Source organism: Pleurodeles waltl, chromosome 7 (genome assembly GCF_031143425.1).
Source record: "Pleurodeles waltl isolate 20211129_DDA chromosome 7, aPleWal1.hap1.20221129, whole genome shotgun sequence".
Lineage (NCBI taxonomy): Eukaryota > Metazoa > Chordata > Amphibia > Caudata > Salamandridae > Pleurodeles > Pleurodeles waltl.
The window spans coordinates 1,288,606,184-1,288,631,489 of record NC_090446.1 but is presented as its reverse complement, the minus strand read 5'-3'; the positions used below and the strand labels follow the sequence as shown (position 1 = coordinate 1,288,631,489).

Here is a 25,306-nt window from a genome sequence, read left to right as displayed (position 1 = left end):
AGGATACTGTATCCATTTTTCAGAATACGTGTGATCATCACTCTGGTCAGACTTCTCTGCAGGGTTGGAGGGGGACTAGGGATTAGGGGATGGTGACCTCACTCAACCTTGAACAGTGGTGATAATTTATCAGGGCCGAGTAGACTTTTGAGCCAGTGCTCAAAGAACAGCTCCAGCACAGACCCCCACTCTCAATCAGGGAAGCCACAAACCTAAGATTGCAGCACCGTGACCTCCTCTCTGCATACAATCAGATAGGCCAGTCTGTCCATAAGACTGCAGGCCCATTGTGTGTAGCACCTCTGTTTCTGTAGTAAGCTCTGCCGCATGTCTCTCTCTTTTAGGTTTCAGGCTTGTGTGTGGCAAAATCTTTTGAGTTTGAAAAAACAATCTTGAAAGGGTCTTACGGCCCACCCCTACCTTCTCATTATTTACCATTGGTAGGCTTCCCCAGTCACTCTCCTTTTCTTACTTCTAATTGGTCAGCAGCAGCCTTTGATGACATCTGGCTGCACTTCCTCTCTTCATTTTTTGACTTCAAGGGCTTCTTCAGTTCCTTGGAGTTTAGATGAAGTACTCTTCTGGTTGGTGATGAGTGGCTGGCTACCAGTGTCCTTCCACTAGCATTGTGATTCAGAGGAACTTTTTTTTCATTCCATGCCAGCACTCCATGGCAGCAGATGTGTTCCGTCTTTACACTGCTCCGGTGTCTCTTGGGATGCTGCAGTATGTCTGCTCTGCTACAACCTGCAATAATGTCATTCTGGCACCCAGGGAATCCTCTGCATATAAAACCAACTGTTTCAACAATTATTTTCATAAACAATTGGTATGTGTACACACTTCCGTACGCCCTACAGCTTTCACTGTGAGTGAATTGAATTACTCCAATTATGATTCATGGTTTCATCAGTAGCTGTGAATATTTCCATTTTTATGCATGCTTTTGAACTTTTAGCTATGATGCCCGTATCAGCTTTTGCTAAAACTCCACCCAGTGCTATAGCATAAGACGTTTTCATGCAGGAGGGGGCAAAAACTCACAGGAAGCTGACATTTATAGGACCAAAATTAGAAATCTATGCTTGGCATTTGCTTCTGGGTACCACAATTTTACAGTGGAGCATGCTGAATTAGTTTCCAGCAAGGGCAGACGATTTCAGGAGTGCTGCTGAGAGCCTCGGATACACCAGATTCCAAGGTGCGAGAGCTACAATCTCCAAACAGGTGGGTGTGTTACCAGGCACTACAACATTATAGATCCTATTAGGCTCAGTCAGAAATATTTCTTCCACTAACACCATCACAAGAACGGGGCTTTCAAAATAATATACTTATAGGGTTAACTCTGTTTATGTTTCATCTTACGCATGCGATTTAAATCGGAACAATTTAGTCGGGATGTTTGATGCTTAAAGCCTTCAAGCTCTGGTGGGAGGGCTAAATGTACCTTCATTGTGCTTCAGTGCACTTCAACCGCATAATTAATCTTCTGCACAATGCACAGGTCAACATTGTTTAATTTGGTTGTCACAGAACGTGCCACACAGTGTCCTCGAGGCCTGACAGTGTATCACAAACCCATGCTACAATGCACCACACACTGCACAGGGCATGTGTTGTATAAACAAAAGTAGGGGACTATTTATCTTATGCAGTTCAAAATGATGTCACTATAAGCACACCAGGTCAGATTCACTAAGTTCATATTCTCAGGGAGAGATCAAGTGATTTGCCCAGAATTACAGGATGTTGAGGGGGCGGCGGGACCCTCCCCAGTTCTAAAGTCTGCAGCTTTGGCCGCAAGGCCACATCTATCTTGTTTTACGTTTGTCACCCTCACTGTGGTTCCGCTCAACTCCCATGCCCTCCTCCCACTCTCTAATGTCTTTCCTAACCTCCTCCTTCAAGTAGCTTGACCCCCCCATAGTTTTTTATAAGTTGCACAGCAGCTGGGCCGTCTGTGCAACATGGATTAAAGTACAATTTTAAACCGCTATGATGCAGTTAATGCTTGCTACTTCATACTGATTTTTTCAGTTTAAGCTAGCAGATTGCGCTGCTGTGCAACATATACACAAGAGTGGCAAAGTTATTAGATTTTCCATGGGTGAAACGTATTGGCTTTGCCAATGCTTGTTTTTTTCCAGTGACTGCTCATTCATCCTGTGCAGGTCCTTATGTAGTAAATTGACATTTTTGGATGCAACATCCACTTTTGTCTTTAAGATCTGTTTCAGTTAATTAACGGCCACCAGCATTTAGGCGTTGGACATTTCTCTCATCGCAATAAGTCACAGCAAAGAAACAGCCAGAGCCCCCAGGTAAATTGGGGGGGGGACTTTATGGTTATTGTTGTTGCGAATAGGTGCATACAGCCCAACCCAAATTACCAAGGGGGGAGCACAGGATTCGTCACGATGGGGTAGGGTGCTGGCACAACACGTCTGAATGGCCATCTTCGTTGCCACCCCCACCTTGTTTTTTTCACTGTTGCCTAGTTTTTCCTTTTAAAATACTCTACATACCTGGATCAGACTAGCAGCTTAGTATATAATACCTACTTTTAACAGGTATTTAGAGGCAGATATAATTCTCAAGCTACCCCTGTGCAAAGGTCCCAGCACTCCTAGGGTGTGGTTCTAGGTGGTGTTGAGAGGGGTAGTTAGTTGCCACTCTCTGGGTGTCTGCCCATAAACTGTGTACTGCCTGATTTCTGTCATTCTGGAAGTATGTTTGCTATAGAGATGTCAAGAGTGAAAGTTCATATGCATGGCAATGGCTGTGACGTAGCAGCACATTGTACATGTAGGGTAGGTCGCTCCCCCTGCCGCTGCAGCCCCTCCAGGTTCCTGAGTTCCTGAGACCCACCGAACAGTAAGTACCCCCCCCCCTCCCAGCCCCTCGCTCTGCCCCGCGCTACTCACCCTCTCTCCTGCTCCTGCTTCTTTTCTTCTTTTCTTCTTCTCTGTTCTTCTGTTCTTCCTCCTCACTCCGTGTCTGTAACCTTCTTCTGTACTCTTCTTTCCCCCCGTCTTCACTCTTCTTCTCTTCTTCCTCATCTTCTTCTGTGGTCTTCTGCCCTCTGTTCTCCGTTTTCTGGATCTTCTTCTGTGTTCTTCTGTGTTCTTCTGTGTTCCGCTGCGTTCTTCTGTGTTCTTCTGTGTTCTTCCGGTCTTCCATTCTTCTCTCCTTCCGGTCTTCTGATCTTCCTTTCTTCTCTCCTTCCGGTCTTCTGGTCTTCTGTTCTTCTGTTCTTCTTGTCTTCTGTTCTTCTGTTCTTCTTATCTTCTGCTCTTCTTGTCTTCTTGTCTTCTGTTCTTCTTGTCTTCTTGTCTTCTGCCTTTGGCTCTTCTGCCTCCTCCGTCCTCTTCTCCCCGCGCCTGCCCTCCTGCTCCTGCCTCATCCCCCTCCCCCACTCGCATCCCCCTCTCTATCTCCCCTATCTAACCCGTTCACTATCTACCTCCCTCACTCCTCCTATCTACCTATCTCTCTATCCCAACTATCTAACTCCCTCACTCTCCACATCCTCCTATCTTCCTATCTCTCTATCTATTTCCCTATCTATCTATTTTCTCTATCTATTTCTCTATCTCTACCCCCTCCCTCACCCCCCCTATTACCTATCTTCCTATCCTCTCACTCTACCTCTCACCCTCACCCACCTCTACAACCCCCCCCTATCTTCTCAACTCTACTCCTATCTTTTTCCCCTATCTCCTAAACCTCCTAACACTCACCCCCCTCCGCCCTTAAACCCCCCTCCCCCAGCTCTTCTCACTCTACCTGTCCCCCCCCTCCCTCGCGCTTTCCCGCCTCGACCTCCTGCACGCCCCGCCCCCCAGCTCCCATTCGCCCCCACCTGACCCCTCCCCCCCCTCCTACCTCATATGGCGGCCGCAGCTCTCCCAAGCCCCGCTGACCCGCTACGACCCCACCACCCTCCACGCCCTCAACCCAGGACGCTCCAAAACTTGCTTCCAAGCTACCCCCAAACGCACCCATGGACCCTTCGCCTGCAACTCATGCAAACGCACCTTCCACCACGCAACAACCACGACCACAAGCCCACGCGCCATCAACCACCTCAAGTGCATCCTAGTCAACGCCCGCTCCGTCCACAAACACGCCGTTGAACTCTGGGACCTCCTGGACTCCATAGCACCGGACGTCGCCTTCATCACGGAGACCTGGATGAACGCCTCCTCGGCCTCCGACATCGCCACTGCCATCCCCGAAGGCTACAAGATCTCCAGAAAAGACCGCACCAACCAGGTAGGAGGAGGTATCGCCATCGTCTTCAAAGACTCCATCAGCGTCACCACCTCCACCGAAGACACCCCTCTCGCCGCTGAACACCTGCACTTTCAGATTCGCACCGATCCGAGGACCACCCTCAGAGGATCCCTCGTCTACCGTCCTCCCGGACCACGCGCCCCCTTCAGCGACGCCATCGCCGACTTCATCTCCCCGCACGCCCTCGCCTCACCGGACTACATCCTCTTAGGCGACCTCAACTTCCATCTGGAACAAAACAACGACCCCAACACCACCACCCTGCTCGACAGCCTCGCCAACCTCGGCCTCAAACAACTGGTGAACACCGCCACCCACATCGCCGGACACACGCTTGACCCCATCTTCTCCGTCAGCAAACACGTCTTCTTCAGCCACGCCTCCGCCCTACACTGGACCGACCACAGCTGCGTCCACTTCACATTCCGACGCGAGACCTGCCACCTCCGCACCCAACCCATCCCTCGTCGACAGTGGAACAAGATCCCCGAAGAGCAACTCTTCTCCGCACTCGCCGACAACCAACCCACCCTCACCACCGACCCCAACGACGCAGCCCTCAACCTCACAAACTGGATCTCCAACTGCGCAGACATCCTTGCTCCCCTCAAACGCACGCATCGACAGACCAACACCAAAAAACCTCTCTGGTTCTCTGACACCCTCAAAGAATCAAAGAAAACTTGTTGCGCCCTTGAGAAAGCCTGGCGCAAGGACCGCACCGCTGACAACATGACCGCCCTCAAGAACGCTACCCGCGAACACCACCACCTGATCCGCGCCGCCAAAAGGAACTTTTTCACCGACAGACTGGACAAAAACAGACACAACAGCAGAGAACTCTTCAGCATCGTCAAGGAGTTCTCCAACCCCAGCGCCAACGCCAACGCCATCACGCCCTCACAGGATCTGTGCGATTCCCTTGCCACTTTCTTCCATCGCAAGATTAGCGACCTCCACGACAGCTTCGGATACCAGACCCAACCATACACCACCGAACCGGCATCCACGGCCATCACCCTCATCAACTGGTCCTTCATCAACACAGAAGAAACCAAATCCATCATGAACTCTATCCACTCCGGCGCCCCTTCGGACCCCTGCCCGCACTTCATCTTTAACAAAGCCGACGACATCATCGCCCCGCACCTCCAGACCGTCATCAACTCCTCTTTTTCTTCTGCTACCTACCCCGAATGCTGGAAACACGCCGAAGTCAACGCTCTACTAAAGAAACCTACGGCTGACCCGAGCGACCTGAAAAACTTCCGCCCCATCTCTCTTCTGCCTTTCCCAGCCAAAGTAATAGAGAAGACCGTCAACAAACAGCTGACCACCTTCCTGGAAGACAACAACCTGCTCGACCCCTCACAAACCGGATTCCGAACCAACCACAGCACTGAAACCGCCCTCATCTCAGTCACTGACGACATCAGAACCCTGATGGACAACGGTGAAACAGTCGCCCTCATTCTGCTCGACCTCTCGGCTGCCTTTGACACCGTCTGTCACCGCACCCTAATCACCCGCCTCCGCTCCACCGGAATCCAAGGCCAGGCCCTGGACTGGATCGCCTCCTTCCTCTCTAACCATTCCCAAAGATTTTACCTCCCTCCCTTTCGCTCTGAACCCACCGAGATCATCTGCGGCGTACCCCAAGGCTCATCACTCAGCCCGACACTCTTCAATGTCTACATGAGCCCCCTCGCCAACATCGTACGCAAGCACGACATCATCATCACCTCCTACGCCGACGACACCCAACTTATACTCTCCCTCACCAAGGACCCCGCCAGCGCCAAGACCAACCTACAAGAGGGTATGAAGGACGTCGCAGATTGGATGAGGCTCAGCCGCCTAAAGCTGAACTCAGAAAAAACGGAAGTCCTCATCCTCGGCAACACCCCGTCCGCCTGGGACGACTCCTGGTGGCCCACTGCCCTCGGCACCGCACCGACCCCCACAGACCACGCCCGCAACCTCGGCTTCATCTTGGACCCTCTTCTCACCATGACCAAGCAAGTCAACGCCGTGTCCTCCGCCTGCTTCCTCACCCTCCGCATGCTCCGCAAGATCTTCCGCTGGATCCCCGCCGACACCAGAAAAACCGTGACCCACGCCCTCGTCACGAGCCGCCTGGACTACGGCAACACCCTTTACGCCAGGACCACAGCCAAACTCCAAAACCGCCTGCAACGCATTCAAAACGCCTCGGCCCGCCTCATCCTCGACATACCCCGCAGCAGCCACATCTCCGCACACCTGAGACACTTGCATTGGCTCCCAGTCAGCAAAAGGATCACCTTCCGACTTCTCACCCACGCACACAAAGCCCTCCACGACAAGGGAACGGAATACCTCAACAGACGCCTCAGCTTCTACGTCCCCACCCGCCTCCTCCGCTCCTCTGGCCTCGCACTCGCTGCTGTCCCTCGCATCCGCCACTCCACGGCGGGTGGGAGATCTTTCTCCTTCCTGGCGGCCAAGACCTGGAACTCCCTTCCCACCAGTCTCAGGACCACCCAGGATCACTCCGCTTTCCGGAGACTCCTAAAGACCTGGCTGTTCGAGCAGCGATAACCCCCCCTTTTTTCCCCTGGCGCCTTGAGACCCGCACGGGTGAGTAGCGCGCTTTATAAATGTTAATGATTTGATTTGATTTGATTGCTAAATTCTGGAGGGTACACCTAGAAGGTAAACAGTGGGTCTGGATAGTGTGAACCCATCTGCAGCATGTGCCTTGCCGTATCAAAGAACTTCAATTTCTGATTCCTGTATACCCACAAATTAGTCCCACCGACAAATAAGTCCCAGGTCCGCCACTGCTGGATGTATAAGGATCGATTCTTGAAAAGAACCAATTTGTCACCATTTTGCTGATCACATTGTTATGGTAATGGACTCCAATAGGTCAGCTTACAGTGCTACTGCTAGGCTTAGGTATATAATGGTCCAACGTCTCTGAGCCTGTCTGGAAGCAGCGGGTGGACGCTCTTCCTCTACCTGTCTGTGTGTCTTATAGCCAGGAGACTGAGCGCATATGATGAAACATGTAGTCTGTCTCTAGATTTACCTGTCTGTCTCTTGCTGTCTCTGTGTATTGCTCTTTCCACATTTGAGGAGATATGAAAGCAATTTGGGATCCCATTATGGGCCTGTTTCCAATCCTGAACAATGCACTTCTCCCCTCTTTATCTCTGAGACTATGGATCCCTCGGTATAGAGGGTGATGATCGCCCAGTTCCAAAGCTTCCAGGTTCCTCATTACATTCGCTACCATTGCTCTGATTGAGAAGGCTGTACTTGGTGCGAGAAAAAAAGAAAGCATTGGTGCAGATGGTGGCTTCATACTGAGTGATGAGGTATTGGCTCCTCATTCTTCTCTGTCTGTCCATTCACCATTGAACCTTCACCATCTACTTTGGCTGGCAATGTCCTACCTTGCTTTCCTTGTGTCTACAGTTGAAAGGCTAAATCATAAAGTCGAGGTGCCCTCTGAAAGATTGGCTATGACATCTAATTGTTCTGGTGTCCAAACACCTTTTTCTCTACATGAGGCATTTGTTATCTTTATCTTCATGGTACAGCAGGCATGTGCTGCTCTCCATTTCCTGTAATCTAGGGCCAGATGCAGGAAACGATTAGCGAGTCGCAAACGGCAAAATTTGCCGTTTGCGACTCGCTAATCGCATTTCCCGATGCAGAACTGCATATTGCGAGTCGGGACCGACTCGCAATATGCATTTCAGAATCGCAAATAGGAAGGGGTGTTCCCTTCCTATTTGCGATTCGGATTGGCATGCAACACCATTTGAGACCGCATATGCGGTCGCAAATGATATCGCAGTCACCATCCACTTCAAGTGGATGGTAACCCACTCGCAAATTGGAAGGGGTCCCCATGGAACCCCTTCCCCTTTGCGAATGGACCCAAAACAATTTTTTCAGGGCAGGTAGTGGTCCAAGGGACCCCTACCTGCCCTGAAAAAATACCAAAACTAAAGGTTTCGGTTTTTTTTTTAAGTGCAGCTCGTTTTCCTTTAAGGAAAACAGCTACACTTAAAAAAAAAAACTGCTTTATTGATAAAGCAGTCACGAACATGGAGGTCTGCTGACGACAGCAGGCCTCCATGTTTGCGAGTGCCTAGACTCGCTATGGGGCCGCAAATTGCGACCCCATAGCGACTCGCAGACGGTGTCTGAGACACCGTACTGCATACCAATTTGCGAGTTGCAAATTGCGAGTCGCAGGGACTCGCAATTTGCAAGTCGCAAATTGGCATTTTGCTAAATCTGGCCCCTAGTGAGGACCGCTTACTTTCTCTGTGTGGGCTATGCATGTACTGCTATGTATTGACATAGGCTCTTCATTTTCAGGCTTTGCAGAGGAGTACCTTTGAAAACCTGTATTCAATTTCTTTCAAGTTCCTTTTGACCAAAGCTCTTTCTTTGGTTACAAACACATCTGCCATATATCTTGGTATATTAAGAGTTCTGGTCTAAGAGGAACCCTACTCTAGTTTCCTTCGTGATGGTCTAGTCTTGTGACTATCTCCATCGTTTGTACCTGAAGAACTGATAGATTTCCATTTGATATTGAGCTTCCTACATTCTATTTGCTCTTGACTTGTGATTTTAATGTACTTTCAGCTGTCTGTACTTGATAGAGCTGACCATTTCTATGGTTTCTGAGCTGGCTGTCCCTGCGGGCATCCAAGGTCACTACTAAGGGGCCAATCGCAAGTAAACCAGTATTGGTGGGATGGGAACACTGCTTTAGAAACACTGTTTCAGTGTACTAACACTCTGACAGTATTGTGCCATTCTGAGATAATGGGCCAGTAATGAAGAATAACCAGTAGCTTAACAATAGCCCATGCAGCCCCTGTAGTGCGGGGTCCCCCAAGCTTCAGGGGTCTCCTCAAGCCCTGTGCACAGGTGGCGGGTCCCTAGCTGAGAACTCCTGACTAGATCCGGAGTTTGGGGGGACCCTTCTACGTATTTTTTATAGGGACTCATCAAGTATTAGTACGCCACTCAGAATAACCTGCATGATATGAAGTAACTACATACATTTGTGCACATTTTCCCTATTACAGGGCCAAATCCTGGACGTGAGTTCATCTGGTTTTGGCAAGTAGAGCTGTCTCTGAGTTTTATAACACTTGGTACACCCTTGGGCAGTAAATGCTAGAGGCTTGTGATCGTTACTTGAATGGTAACTGAATTTTAAGGCTGGAAAAAATTATTGGTAACCTTTTCATAGGTGCCCTAATGTGTACCCAATTAGGCATGTTGTTGGGGGGAGGGGAGAGGTCCCCAATCTGCAATCCTGCCACTTGATCCCCTTACCTTTCACCCCTTCTATGTGCTAGATGGATGGGTGCTTGTGCCACAGTGCTTGTGTGCGTTGGACAACTCCCATCCATCCATGCACATGGCACATAAAATCCCGTTGGTACGGGTCCAGAGGGACTGCATTTGGATATTTTTAGTCTTGGTTGCTGGAGATGAGTTTCCTCAGTAACCAAGGGTAGAAATATCCCCACCTTGAAATGACAATCAGCATGCTGTGTGCCCAACATTATTACAGGGAAAATGAAAGTAAAATGAGCCGATTGGTTCATTTGCTTTCATTTTCTTCAGTCTTCAGTGGCATAGCTCAGACCCCTGAACACTGATTTCAATGGGAGACATACAGTTGGAAAGGGGAGAATCTCCTCTTTCCGAAGGTACCTTTCTCTAGTAGATCCCTGCTTGAGGATCACTTCAGGATGGCAATCCCCAAGCAGGGATCCACTCTACTAGGCCACCATGGAAGGGGGAACAGCCTCTTGGCAAGAGGTTTTGCTCCCCTTATTTTATTAAAATAATGCAGTCCTTCTGCCCCAATGGGTGGCAGAAGGAGGCAGTAGCCCCTAATCTGCCCCAGGGGGGCGCAGAAAGCCCACCACCCACCAAGGACCTTTTTTTTTTAATTTAGGGAGGGGTGAGGGACCCCAAAATGGGTGAGTCAATGCCCCCAGCCACCTCAAATATAGGCACAGTCTTTCTGTCCCCCAGGAGGGTCAGAAAGCTAACTTGAAACCAGGGATTTTTTTTTTATAAAAGGGGGGTGGGTGCTGCCCATAATGGGCAAGGCAATGATCCCACCCCACCCCAAAAATATTCACAGTCTTTTGGTCCCCCCTGGGGGGGGCAGATGAGAGTTAATAAAGCTCTGGGTAGAGGCTGCTCAGAATGGGCATGGCAATTTCCCCATACTCTGAAAAATAGGCATAGTCTTTCTTCCTCACTGTCTGCCCTTTGGGGGGGCAGAAAGCCCACTAGAATAGGATTTCTTTTTTATGAAAGAGTGGTGGGACCGACCATCATAAGCATGGCCATGTCCCCACCACACATAAATGTGGACCAAAGTCTTTCTGCCTTCAAGGGGGCATATAGGGTGAGTAACCCCTATCCTGCCCCCCATGGGGAAGAAAGCCCACTGGATGCCAGGGAATATTTATTTGATAAAACAGGGGTGGGGGCTGCCCACCATGGGCATGGCAATAACCCCACCCTAAATAAATGGGGGCACAGTCTTTCTGCCCTCCTGGGGGACAAATAAAGAAATTATCAGCAATCAGCCTCCCAGAGGGGGCAGGCAGTCCACTAGACACCAGGGAATAAAAACAAAATAGAGCGGTGGGGGGTTACACGCCGCCATTGACATGGTTATGCCCCCACCTCAACTGAAGAGGGCAACAGTCTTCCTGCCCCCCACCCCGGCAGACAAAGCATCTCATCCCAATAGCACGCAAGAGGACATTTTACTCTTTTGTGTTGATTTTACATGTGGGCCAAGAGAGCTTGGCTAACTCCCAATATCGACCCACTTGCAATGATGAGTGGCTGCACTTTACGGACTTGGGTGCGCTGACACCTGGAAAAACCTACCAGACTCAGACAGCTCTGAAAGCTAAACATCTGGGGGAGTCCGGGATGGTGTACTTCACATGCACCCCCACCACTTTCTTACCCACAATGCCCTGCAAACTTCCATTTTGCCTGAAATCATGCATTTTACCTACATTCCGGAATGTTCAGGAATCCACAAAACATTTACCAACTAGCATTGCCCCATCTGTACTGATAAAAACTATGCCCCACTTGTGTGTGTGCCCAAAGCAGAGTCAGCCTAAATATGTAAGGAAAAAAAATCACTTGTGGCTCGGCTTTGGTTCCCTTTCAATTTCTACACGTTTTTTGCCCTTCCCTGTTGCAGGCCCTTGGCCCACCTACACAAGTGAGGTATCATTTTTATCGGGAGACCAAGGGGAATGTAGGGTGGTAAAACATTTGTGGCTCCCTCAGATTCCAGTACTTTCCATCACAAAAATTGGAGGAAAATACTTTTTTAGACAACTTTTGAGGTTTACAAGGGATTTTGGGCTGTTTCCTGCCACGGGCACTTGTGTTTTCATAGTCACATTGTGAGGTTTGCAAGGGATTCTGGTTATCAGAACCTGGTGAGAGTCACACAAGTCTCCTCATCCTTGATTTCCCTGGGTGTCTAGTTTTAACAAATGTACAGGTTTGCTACGTTTCCCAAGGCGCCGGCTGAGCTAGGACCCAAAATCCACACCTTGGCACATTGCAAAAAAAGGGTCAGTTTTGTGGGGAAAAATGTGCTGTGTCTACGTTGCATATTGGGCCATTTCCTGTTGCTGGAAATAGGTCTACTTACACAAGTGAGGCACCGTTTTTGTCAGGACACTTAGGGTAACACAGAATAGTAGAACAAGTGTTATTACCAACTGTCTTTCTTTGCATTTGTGCCTTCCAAATGTAAAACAGTGTGTAAGAAAGACGTCATTTTGAGAAATGCCCTCTAATTCACATGCCAGTCTGGGTATCCCCAGTCTCAGAAATGTGGAAAAAAACACTGCTTCTAAGCTCCATATCTTGTGCCGATTTCAGAAATACATAGAATTCCTTGATACCTATTTTTAACTCCTTATTGTTTACCAAATTAATCACTGTATACCCGTCACACAATGAAAAACCATTGCAAGGTGCAGCTGAGTTATTGGCTCTGGGTTCGTAGGCTTCTTTGTGAACCTACAAGCCCTATAAATCTCTACAATCAGAAGGGTCTAGCAAACATAACGGTATATGGCTTTTGAAAATCTGCCATAGTTAGATGTTACAGGTGAAAACGTAGACACACATGGCTGTTTTATTCAACTCAATTTCAATATTTTTTTTATTTCAACTGTTACTTTCTTTTGGAAAACCATGAAGGATCTACACAAATGACCCCTTTCTGAATTTATCTAGTTTTCAGAAATGTATAGCCTTTCCGGATCCACCATTAGTTTCACACCCATTTCTAACACTAACTGGAAGGAAGCACAAACAATATGAAAAAGGGGCTGTGTTCCAGTAAAATGCTGAAACTGTGGTGAAAAATATGTTTTTCTGACTCAAGTCTGCCTGTTCCTGAAAGCTGGGAAGATGATGATTTAAGTACTGCAAGCCCTCCAATGATGCCATTTGCAGGGAAAAACTGGACACTTTCTTCTGCAGCACTTTGTTTTAAAAATGTTGCTGTATTTTTGCTAATTTCTCGGTCCCATCCAGAGAAATCCTCAAATCCTGGGTACCTTTAGAATCCCCAGGATGTTGGACAAAAGGGTGCAACTTTGGTGTGGATACCTCATGTGGACAAAAGGTTATTGGGACCTAAGCGTGAACTACCCCAAGTAGCCAAAAACTACTTAGCACGGGGTTGGTGGCTTAGCAGCAAAAGGGTTAAAGGACATGTTATCTAAATGTAGGTTCCTGGCTTGTAGGTCCCGAGCTTGTAGGTTCCCGCCAACCAACCCACCCTCACCACCAACCCCAACGACGCAGCTCTCAACCTCACAAACTGGATCTCCAACTGCGCTGACAACCTTGCTCCCCTCAAACGCACGCATCGACAGACCAACACCAAAAAACCTCTCTGGTTCTCTGACACCCTCAAAGAATCAAAGAAAACTTGTCGTGCCCTTGAGAAGGCCTGGTGCAAGGACCACACCGCTGACAACATGACCGCCCTCAAGAACGCTACACGCGAACACCACCACCTGATCCGCACTGCCAAAAGGAACTTTTTCACCGACAGACTAGACAAAAACAGCCACAACAGCAGAGAACTCTTCAGCATCGTCAAAGAGTTCTCCAACCCCAGCGCCAGCGCCAACGCCGTCACGCCCTCACAGGATTTGTGCGAATCCCTCGCCACTTTCTTCCATCGCAAGATCAGCGACCTCCACGACAGCTTCGGACACCAGACCCAACCATACACCACTGAACCCGCTTCCCCGGACATCACCCTCAACAACTGGACCCACATCAACACGGAAGAAACCAAATCCATCATGAACTCTATCCACTCCGGCGCCCCTTCGGACCCCTGCCCGCACTTCATCTTTAACAAAGCCGACGACATCATCGCCCCGCACCTCCAGACCGTCATCAACTCTTCTTTTTCTTCTGCTACCTTCCCCGAATGCTGGAAGCACGCTGAAGTCAACGCCCTACTAAAGAAACCTACGGCTGACCCAAGCGACCTGAAAAACTTCCGCCCCATCTCTCTTCTACCTTTCCCAGCCAAGGTGATAGAAAAGACTGTCAACAAACAGCTGACCACCTTCCTGGAAGACAACAACCTGCTCGACCCTTCACAAACCGGATTCCGAACCAACCACAGCACGGAAACCGCCCTCATCTCAGTCACAGACGACATCAGAACCCTGATGGACAACGGTGAAACAGTCGCCCTCATTCTCCTCGACCTCTCGGCTGCCTTTGACACCGTCTGTCACCGCACCCTAATCACCCGCCTACGCTCCACCGGGATCCAAGGCCAGGCCCTGGACTGGATCGCCTCCTTCCTCGCTAACCGCTCCCAAAGAGTTTACCTCCCTCCGTTTCGCTCAGAACCCACCAAGATCATCTGCGGCGTACCTCAAGGCTCATCGCTCAGCCCGACACTCTTCAATGTCTACATGAGCCCCCTCGCCGACATCGTACGCAAGCACGACATCATCATCACCTCCTACGCCGACGACACCCAACTTGTACTCTCCCTCACCAAGGACCCCGCCAGCGCCAAGACCAACCTACAAGAGGGTATGAAGGACGTCGCAGATTGGATGAGGCTCAGCCGCCTAAAGCTGAACTCTGAAAAAACGGAAGTCCTCATCCTCGGCAACACCCCGTCCGCCTGGGACGACTCCTGGTGGCCCACGGCCCTCGGCACCGCACCGACCCCCGCAGACCACGCCCGCAACCTCGGCTTCATCTTGGACCCTCTTCTCACCATGACCAAGCAAGTCAACGCCGTGTCCTCCGCCTGCTTCCTCACTCTCCGCATGCTCCGTAAGATCTTCCGCTGGATCCCCGCCGACACCAGAAAAACCGTGACCCACGCCCTCGTCACGAGCCGCCTGGACTACGGCAACACCCTCTACGCCGGGACCACAGCCAAACTCCAGAACCGCCTGCAACGCATCCAAAACGCCTCGGCCCGCCTCATCCTCGACGTACCCCGCAACAGCCACATCTCCGCACACCTGAGACACCTGCATTGGCTCCCAGTCAGCAAAAGGATCACCTTCCGTCTTCTCACCCACGCACACAAAGCCCTCCACAACAAGGGACCGGAATACCTCAACAGACGCCTCAGCTTCTACGTCCCCACCCGCCCCCTCCGCTCCGCTGGCCTCGCACTTGCTGCCGTCCCTCGCACCCGCCGCTCCACGGCGGGTGGGAGATCTTTCTCCTTCCTGGCGGCCAAGACCTGGAACTCCCTCCCCACCAGCCTCAGGACCACCCAGGACCACTCCGCTTTCCGGAGACTCCTAAAGACTTGGCTGTTCGAGCAGCGATAACCCCCCCTTTCCCCCCTAGCGCCTTGAGACCCGCACTGGTGAGTAGCGCGCTTTATAAATGTTAATGATTTGATTTGATTTGGCTGAATCCATGCTGTTTGCTGTTTTGCCAGCTGCAGCTCCTTGACTTGTTTGACTATTATCATATCAAACTTCTGTAAACAGTTTCTCTTCTAGGAGGGTGTCTAGAACAGGCTGTGGTTGGGAAATTCATCTCTACTTCAGGGGAGGGCTCAAATATTTCAATATGTTAATTTGTTTAAGAGGCACCTAGGTGCCTGTCTACAAGGAGAGTGGAGTCACCAGTTTTGACCATAAACTTATGTCAGAACTATTCTGCATTTGAGGTTCAATAAGTTTTTTTTCTACTTTCATTATCTCCAAATATTCTGTAAGCAGTAAGTATGTGAAGTAGAGGATCCCAGGCTCTCGACTTATATTTTTGTTTCAATATAAACTCTAATATGTGCAAGCCAGTTATTGATTGGTTGTTTAAATTATTATAAGAACGTGATTAAGCAGACACATCCAGAGGCTCTCTTGTTGGTGAACTTGATCATCAAGAGGAGCAAAGCTGATATTATAACATATACTGAGAGAACCACGACATTTTAATGTTTTCTGCAGTGCAGGTGAGCAGGGATCGATCTTTGATTAGGAGGTGGTACGTTCTAAAGAGAAGGGCCATCGTGGAAAATGCCTACTCCCCTGGTAGGCTCTGCAAAATCTTGGAGCATGAAGAAGATGGTAATTGGCTGGACAAAGACTTTGGGCAGTATCCCATCAGGCTGTTGAAAATACACCTTGTTACCTTTACTTAGAATGATCTGTATACAATACTGATTACTTAAAGGTGATGTGGGCAAGGACCACAATCCATAGGCAGTCTTCTAGGATGGGTGCTGTGTGACTCAACTTTGGTGCTCTTATAACCATGTGAGAAGTTTGATTTGAATCATCTGAAGACAGTCAAATAGTGACAACGTATTGCCCTGATGTAAGCTGTTGTAGTAATCAAGACGTAATCCTTTAAGGACCTCCACAGTAGCTCTTGTAATTTCCTCAGACAGAATAGGCAGAATTGAGAAAAGTGACCTCATAATGAAAAAGGAAGAAAATAGGAACATCACAACTTGCTAATCCACTTCTAGGGCCATGTCAACTTTTATGCATTAACTTTTTTCCTGAATTAGCAAGCATAGGACACGGACTAAAATCCACTGTGTGCCATAGGTTCTAGTTCCCACCATCAATCAAAATTGCAGTTTTGTCTATGCTGATCTTGAGCCAACGGAAACTTATCCACTCTTGCATGGTACAGAGCCAGCTCCAAAGAGCTGAGTCATCAATGGAAAAATTACTCAATCGAAAAAGAAGCTGTGTGTCTATGTAGGTTGAGTCATTGATAGGATGAATAAAGCAAGTGGCTTCATATACAGTTTACACAGATAGGGCAATAGGGTTGATCCTTGAGGAACTTCAAACGGGTTCTTATTAACCAACTATAGAATGGGACCAGTGATACCTGCTGAGCTTTTCCCTTTAGAAAGCAGACAATTCATAATGGTCACCAGTGTTGAATGCTGCAGAGACATCCAATAATATCAGGGCATTGACACTATCGACATCTGCTGCTATGTGGAGATCATCTAATAACACCTTTTTGGCAAGCTCTGTACTTCGGTTTGGTTAAAAATATGCTTGAGCATCATCCAAAATCTCATTGTTTTCACATAGCTGGTTCACTACAAATGATTCCGGGAGCCTATATGCAGATGGCTGTATGGTAATAGATAACACTTTGAAAGATGCAGCATCTTCAACCCTGTTTATATTTTCGAACGAGGAATCACAATACCCACTTTAAATGAATTAAGAACCCGGCCTTCCATAGGGAGGAGATAAGGAGCTCCAAAAGAAATGGCACCAGAAATTATTTTTATCATGATAGAAATGTAGGTAAACCTGAGTCTGAGGGGGATCCTGAAGTGCACTGTAGTGTGATTAAAGCTCCGTAACGTCGGCCAGATGTTTTGGAATGGGTTATTAAAGAGTCCCACTGCATTACGAGTTGCAGAATCCTAGCAATAGAGGATCTTTGAAGATTAGAAGCTCATCGATAATGTTTGAAAACTCCTTGTGCTTACTGTCTGCAAACACATTTTAATCTGAAAATTGTAATCACTTGACCCTTTGATGGCCAATTTTATTTATATAGTATTTTGCGTATTATACCTTCGTTACTTGCCTACAAGAGTGCCACCAGCTGTGTTCTGCATGCTATTTTCCTTTTTTTAGACTGGATAGCTACTTATTGAACCAGAGGAAGTGTGCGTTATTCATTTCAATTTGTGTTACAGCAAGAGTAGCTAATACATTCAAAGTGTAATACATATTGGTGCAATATGACTCATATTTCAGTAACACATGGCTTACCCTGAAATATTGCAGAAAGTGCTTGGCTATTCCAAAACATTTCAGCCTCCGATACCCTGTCTGTTGGTTATGTAGCGCATGCTTGATATCGTACCCTGATTTTATTTTTGCCATCTGTATTTCCAGAAATTCGTGCTTACACAGTTTGAGGACTGCTACTTTCTTGATCTAGCTTCCTACAACCTAAGTTTCAGTAATTCGTGTTCACGATGTCAAGTGGATGATATAAGCCCCTTTGGAATTTTGCAGATCAAGTGGTTTAAATTCTCCAACTTCTGTACGTCTAAGAAGTAGTGAGCATTCTTGCGAGCAACCAGACTTGTATCACCAATGTTGTTAATTTAAAGAAGGTACATCTATACGTTATTTCACAATTCAGTTTGACATCTCACGGCTCCTGCCTTGCTCTTCTTCACTGTACAGTCTGTTTCTTCCTTTCATTAAGGTTTGCCACCTTACGGGCCTGAATGAAAACGTACTAGGGTGAACACAGTATCTCCGGTAGACGTTTCTTCTCATTTTGAGCCTCATTCTGAGTCGCAAGAAAATTCTGATTTTGTCACATGAGGGTTTGTGACCAAATCCCGAGTCCAAGATGTGGCAGCACTGCTGCAATCTGGAGGTTTTCCCTGCCTGATTTTTTAAAGGTAAAATCTGTCTGAATGTATGCAGAGGAAAACCTCAACATTCGGAGACCTGCATTTTCACCAATGGCAAGGTTCCTAACACAGAGATGGGATAATGCCACAATTGAAACGAAACGAACAAAACTTTTATTCGGTATGAAAAAATTCATCCGTTACAGCAAATAATCACCAATACATTGTTAATATACCAATAAAACCATGTATAATAAAAACACCCATTCAAAAATATAACATATAAAAACCTCATTCATAAAAAAAACAATAAGATAGAAGAATTAATTCTAAAAACTTTACATTTTTATGCCAAGTAATACCTCCCTTCAGGAATGATCCCAGGCCCTTCCACACCAATACATCTGAGGCCATTTGCAACCACATAAAAGCAGGACGATATTGCACGAAACCCTTGGGCCTTAGGAGAGGTAATAAAAATTGAGTTCTAAATGGTGCATAAAAAACACAAAACAATGTAAAATGGAGCAAGGTCTGTTGGGACACCCCATCACAGGGGCAAGGTTTAATACACTTTTCCCCATACTGACCTAGCGGGAAACACAAATTACTTCTAATGATCCCCAGACGGAATCGAGTTATAAGAGACCTTTCCCTCACATCCTTTATCTCTAAGAGATAACGCTCAGGACCCACCCACATCTTTAGCAAGATGAAATCCCTGATCGATTTTTTCCCTAAAGCCTCCCCCTCCCTCTTGGTCTCCTGGAGTCTCAGAAAATTATCCTTGACCCATTTCTTATCATAGCTAGTCAGGCCCTCAGGATAGTCAAACAATTCAGGCCGCCCCAGGTCATGAGCCATCTTCCTTATGTGCATCAGCCAGGTAATATTCTTTGCATTGTCACAAGCCAAACAATCCCTTAAGATATCCCTATTAAGAGTGGCATGTTCGTTACTCCAGATTGAGATCCATAACAGAAGGGGAGCCAACTGGATAGTGTCCTGCACAAACTCAAGCTCCAGTTCCAGGTGAAGGCAGAAACCAGGGATATTTTGTCCAACTCCCAATAGCCTTCTGCAGAACCAATTTTCTTCCACCGTAAGGGATCGGGTATCCCTATACCCCCAAAGTGCCGCACCATACAGCAGGACGGCATTTCCGCCTATAAATTTCAAGCAAGGGCTTGATAGGTTTACTACCTACCCTTACAGCAAAATCAAAAGTTGCACCAACTGTCGCATGAAAAAGCACACCCCTTCTGGCAATACAGGGTTTCCGAGATCCTTTCTCATAAAAAATGACCCCTAAGTATGGGAACTCATGGACCCTTCTAATAACTTGATACTCCACCCTTAGCTCCCCCACCCTGCTCAAGGGTCTTCCGCAAACCATAAAATGTGATTTCTTAAAATTGACCTCTAAACCCAAAGCTGACAGAAAGGTGGCGTAGGCTCTAACTATTTCCCGGAGACCATTCATCGCGCGGGCCATGAGGACAGCGTCATCCGCGTACGTCAGAACAGGGATATCAATACCCTTCACCTTTGGGACATCCCTACAATGTTCCTTCAAAAAATCAGACAATCCATTTGTATATAGGAGGAACAAAGTAGGAGCCAGGACACACCCCTGGCGCACACCCCTAGAAAGCTTAAAAGCCTCTGAGCATTCCCCATTAGGCCCCACCCTCACATTTGCAACTGTCCCAGAGTGGAGATATCAGAGCAGCTCTACAATATTAGGGTCCAACCCTAACTGATTTAACCTCTCCCATAATATAGACCGGTTCACTTTATCAAAGGCACAGCTAAGGTCCATAAAAGCAAGATAAAGGGTACCTTTCCTGGCCTGCATCTATTTACCGATCATCATCAGTAGATTGAGACATTGTTCTCGCGTACCGAGGCCTTCCCTAAAACCATACTGGTCCCGGCTTAAAATATAATTTCCTATCATCCAGGCCTCCAGACGCCTTAAAATAATCTGTCCCAGAATCTTCGCAGAAGAGTCCAGGAGAGATATAGGGCGATAAGACTTAGGATCATTTCGATCGCCCTTTTTAAACACTGGGACAATACATGCCAGTCTCCAAGAGGCAGGAATGCCCACAGTAACTGCTGCATTGGAAACATTTAAGAGAATAGTTGCCCTTAGCTGGGGGTTAGCTTTATATAGGTCCATAGGGATCGAATCCGGGCCCGGAGCTTTATTACTCGCGCTACTCTGTATCGCATCCATAACCTCCTGGAGCGAAAACCTAATTGCTAGGTTAGGAGCCATATCATACACGCTCTCCCGAGTATTTCTTAAGGGAGTACCCTCAAAAATTCTACAAAAGTGAATTACCCAGGCCTCCAGGGCGATGTTACAGCCAAGGCCCTCAGATGTTTCGGATTCAAAGGAACCTCTATTTACCACCTTCCAAAACAGGCCAGGGTCCTTCAGAGCTATAGCACGCTCTAACTCTTCCCAGGCTTTATCTTTATGTTTTAGCTTGCTATCCCTCAGGGCCCTTTTATACCTCATTCTGGCTTCTTTTACGAGGACCCAATCTCTAGGATGTTTCTTGGTGGCCATCTTTAGGTTTGCCCTTGCATCATAGCAGGCCTTGTCATACCAGCCACATTTGCGTTTACTGGGGTGGCTGCCTACTGTAAAAAGGCAGTTTCTAACTGCTGCATTTACTACTGTTATAGCATCCATAACAGTCTTGGGATTTGGAGCCTCTATAAAGAGTGTTTCCATAAATAAATGTAGATTTTCCCCCACCACCCTTCCTACAACTTTTTGGGAGTCTACTTGCTTCCACCCAAGCCGCCTACCCTGGTCCTTTATCACCACTGCTACAGGCCTACCTCGTCCTAGTTTACGTAGGGCCCCAAGAAGTTTAAAGGACACTATAAGGGGATTATGATCGCTGAAACACTCCCCTAACACCTCACCCCCAATCACCAGATCTTTCATAGGAGGAGACACAAATATATAGTCAATGGTGGATCCAGACCCTCTTCCCAAATAGGTCAGGAGTTGGTGAGTGCCTACTGCTTCTATATCACAAAAAATCAGAAGGCCCATCTTCCTGAGTTCCTTGATCAGCGCCTTGAGACCCGCACGGGTGAGTAGCGCGCTTTATTAATGTTAATGATTTGATTTGATTTGATTAGATCCCTGCCTCTAGAGTCCTGCAGACCTTCTGCTAAGTAATCCTCGCTGTCACAGATAAAGGGATTAACCACAGTACTGAGCCTTCCTAGCTTGGCATTAAAATCTCCAGAGACAATAGCACGGAATTCCAGCCCCACCTCCTCCATTCTATATTTTAGAATCTGAAGAACGGAGAACAGGGCCCCAATTAGGGACCCCACATCCCACACAGCATTATAGAAGTTTACCAGAAAAACATTAAAGTTATTGGAGAAGATTACCCATACCAACAATATGCCTTGGTGGTTACAGTTAATTTGAAAATCACCCACTATCTTGGAGAGGCGAATTAGGGTAACCAGGCCACCTTTCGAGCGGCCACCAAGAGACTGCACAGCTGGAATTGCATATCTGTCATACCCATCCCACACAGACAGCCCCTCCGACCAGGTTTCCTGAAGCATGATAACATCATAGTTAGCCACACACCCAACCCACACTTGATCAGATAACTTAGCATCATAACCCGCAATATTCCATGAAATAAGATTACACTGTGGAGGCACCTCTTCCTGTATAGCCAGGGTCTCGGCGCATTGTCAGTCCACCCCTTCCAATGGTAAATTACTGTTGGTAACAGTTCTTCTGTTAGTTGCCTGCAGGCTATTCTGACCCAGGGGGGGATTCCTACCAAAGCCAAGAGACACTCCAGCACTCAATCGCATGTGATCGTAAAAATATCCCAGATGGACCATACCCATTGAACCTGCTCTAAAAACAGCAGGACGAAGGGTAGAAAGGAGCCTTTGAGTCAGGGCAGGATATCTAACATTTATAATAATACAGTCTTCATTCCCCACCTTATTTTTGGGCCCGACCCAGCCAATTCTTCTGGCAAACAGAATATCCTTAAAATCCTTACATGAAAAATCACAGTTCTTACTCAACCAATATCCAACCTTATTTGTGAGTTGGTCCGTTGACTCAGTTTCCCCAGGAGCATGAGCAGGTACATTTGTCAACACTACCACGTAGGGGGCACACGCTGGGGGAAGATCCAAACAGGCCAACGAAGGCCTGGCCGTCGGCGGATTCAGATTATCGTTCCCAACCAGCTGTTGGCCGACCCCACCCCGGCTGCCACAGAATCCGGATCAGGCTGCCTACTACATCTAAGCATATTGACAGTCCTATCCGCCCTTAATAGAGAGGTCGGTGCAGCCGGAGCGGTCTCAACACAAGCACCCTGACCCCCAGAATTTACAGGATTAACCAATAGGTGAGATGTTTTTCCCAGGGGCCCCAAAGGCCCCGCAGCCTCCTCTGGTAGGGACAACTCCTCACCGAAATGGGATTGCTTAGTCGAGGCCACACATCCACCTACACAGTGCCTCCCTTGACTTCCTTGCACACATATCAGCGAAACTGCTTTTTCTATAGCTGATAATTTCGTCAAAACGGGGGACAAAATCTCCTGGATCATTTCCCGAAATTTTGACAGTAAAATAGTTGCATCGCAGCCCAGGAGCTCACAAGGTGCAGGGTCACTGCTCGCACCCTTAGGGAGCTCCAAGAGAGGTGTTTTCGACTTGGGTATCAATTTCTTTAGGACCTTTTTTTTCCTCGGGGGAGGGCTACAGTTATCCATGGGGCAGGCCGGGGGAGAAGATAATAAAAGTCTTTTACTTCTTCTAGAGGGGCCTTGGCCACCAGAACCCTCTATTGACTCTGTTGGCTCAACCTGGGCAGGCTCAGCAGCAGCCGTAACAGCACCTTGGTCCCCGCCCCCGGATAAGCCACCTCCACATCCACGACCCCACGAGGACCACTATCTGTTGGGGCCTGGCGCCAGTCCTCCAGTTCCATGGATAACCTCCTCTCTGCCAGATCAATTTCCTTTTTAACAACCCCGACAGCTCTTGCGAGGAAGGAATCCAATGTGGCAGTGCCACTACCCTGTCTACTGCCGCCACCACCACCCCCCAATGGACCTGTTAACGGACCTCTTTTCCTGCCCATTTTTACAATAAAAAAGTCTCAACAACAAAACAACAAGCAAAACAAACTGATTAAAAAAAAAAAAAAAAATTACAACTATTAAAAACCCACTAAAAAACTCCAGATTATACTCCAAGTGTTAGTAGATATAAATAGTCACCCTCCACTGGAAATGAAAGAGGGGTGGCCCAGCCCAGCCTCTTACGGGCGATGACGGTCGCAATAGCGGGAGCGCGAAGTTTGTTTAAGGGCTCCTGCCCAGTGACGCCGCCTCTCCTGCCGCCGAAGCGATGCCACGAGTGGTAAATACAGTACTCCATTGTGTCGGTAGTTCCCAGGTGTGCTATTAATGTACCAAGATACTACTGGATTAGGACTGAGCTCCTTAGTATTGTTAAAGCCAGACACATATATGATCAGGTTTAATCTACTTTCTTCCTTTATGATTTCTGAAATGTCGCTAGATATTAGCAAACATAAGTGCTTGGTTGCCATTTTAGTTATTATTAAACAGTTATTGTTTAGATCTCAGGAATTTTTTATATTAAGTTAGTTATTTTCAAAACATCTTCACAAATGAGTGTGGTGTTTGTGAAAATGTGCACAATCCACCCCCATTATTTCTAAACCGCACCATTCGATGTGAGTGACTGGACTGCAAGAACATTCCAAACCCAACTTTGAAATCACTGACCCTTCTAATTCCATTTGTTTGATTCACCTGAGAAAAGGTTCCAGCCTCCCACCCCCATTGAAGAAAAGGAGCATGCTTCAGGGTGGAAACCTATTCTATTCCTATTTAAATGTCTGGATCTGCACAGCCCATTACATTAGAAACTTGTGATGCAATGGTTTCAAAATGCTGTTATATCCTATATCCTAAACATGTTAACTAGCCTAAAGGGGAAAGAGTGTGAAAGAAAAGAATTAAGAATTGGGCAGTGGATTTGACCTGGGCATTGAGGCATACAGGCAGAGAGAGTTGTATCCTATTTGAAGGATACAGGAGGGCACAAAATGGACATGTGAAGATGGATGAGTCACACAAAGGGTAGCCATGTATGTCTCTGGGAGTTAGACGCATTCAATGCTAATGATGAGATGATGATGCAGTGTGTAGGGTTAAAAGTACCAAGGGGCAACAAGATCTTGCTGCTGCCCCAGAGCTTAACAGTGCCCTTCAAGACTCTTTCAAGAAGGTGAGTGACAGGAAGATGTTACTGATGCCATATGATTATTTTCACAGACATTAAATCGCTTGAAAGAAAGCTTCTCATCTGGAGAATAATAACCACCACTGTGTCCTTACTCATCGTTTTAATCATCACACTTGGAGTCGTCATCTTCTTAACCCAGTGTAAGTCGCTTATGTACAACCAAGTACCATGACATGTCTAAAAGGCAGCCTTATGATTTCTTTGAGTGCCTCTTTTGTGGAGGAAAAATTACATTTCTACATTCTTTGGATGTATTTTGAATTGCTTCATTTTCTTCTATATTTTGCTTCACTCGTACCTCTTGATTCACTGTGATTCACACAAGCTGCAATGATAGTGGTCAAGCATGCTACTGTAGATTGCAACTGGTCATGCTCATAAACAGTCCTTAATCTCATAAAACTATCCTCCAGTGCCCTTTACAATACACTAGAGCCACCTGCCAGTTTTAATCCCAAAAGTAACAAAAAAGTCTTCATGTTTAACTTGGAATTTTGAACTTTAGTGGCATCCTCAATGGTGACTACATCTGTGTAAAGGGGAAACTTCTTATCAGGCCCGGAAATCTATTTCATATCACAATGTATTTGTTATCTTAGTTTACAATTTGTGTATGTATTCAGAATGGGGTTTATGAGTGCTGGGCTGGCGGTAGTGGCAGAAATGGCCAGAGTGATGCCAGTGAAG

The 25,306-nt window shown here is 47.4% G+C and overlaps 1 protein-coding gene across 1 annotated transcript in view; it reads left to right on the top strand.

The window, feature by feature from the left end:
- The window catches only part of LOC138247388 (CD209 antigen-like protein C), a 177,705-nt gene that overhangs the window by 53,852 nt on the left and 98,547 nt on the right, over positions 1-25,306 (top strand). Inside the window, exon 2 of the mRNA XM_069202038.1 lies at positions 24,649-24,759. Coding sequence (XP_069058139.1) covers positions 24,649-24,759 — 111 coding nt within the window. The remainder of the gene's footprint in view (positions 1-24,648; positions 24,760-25,306) is intronic.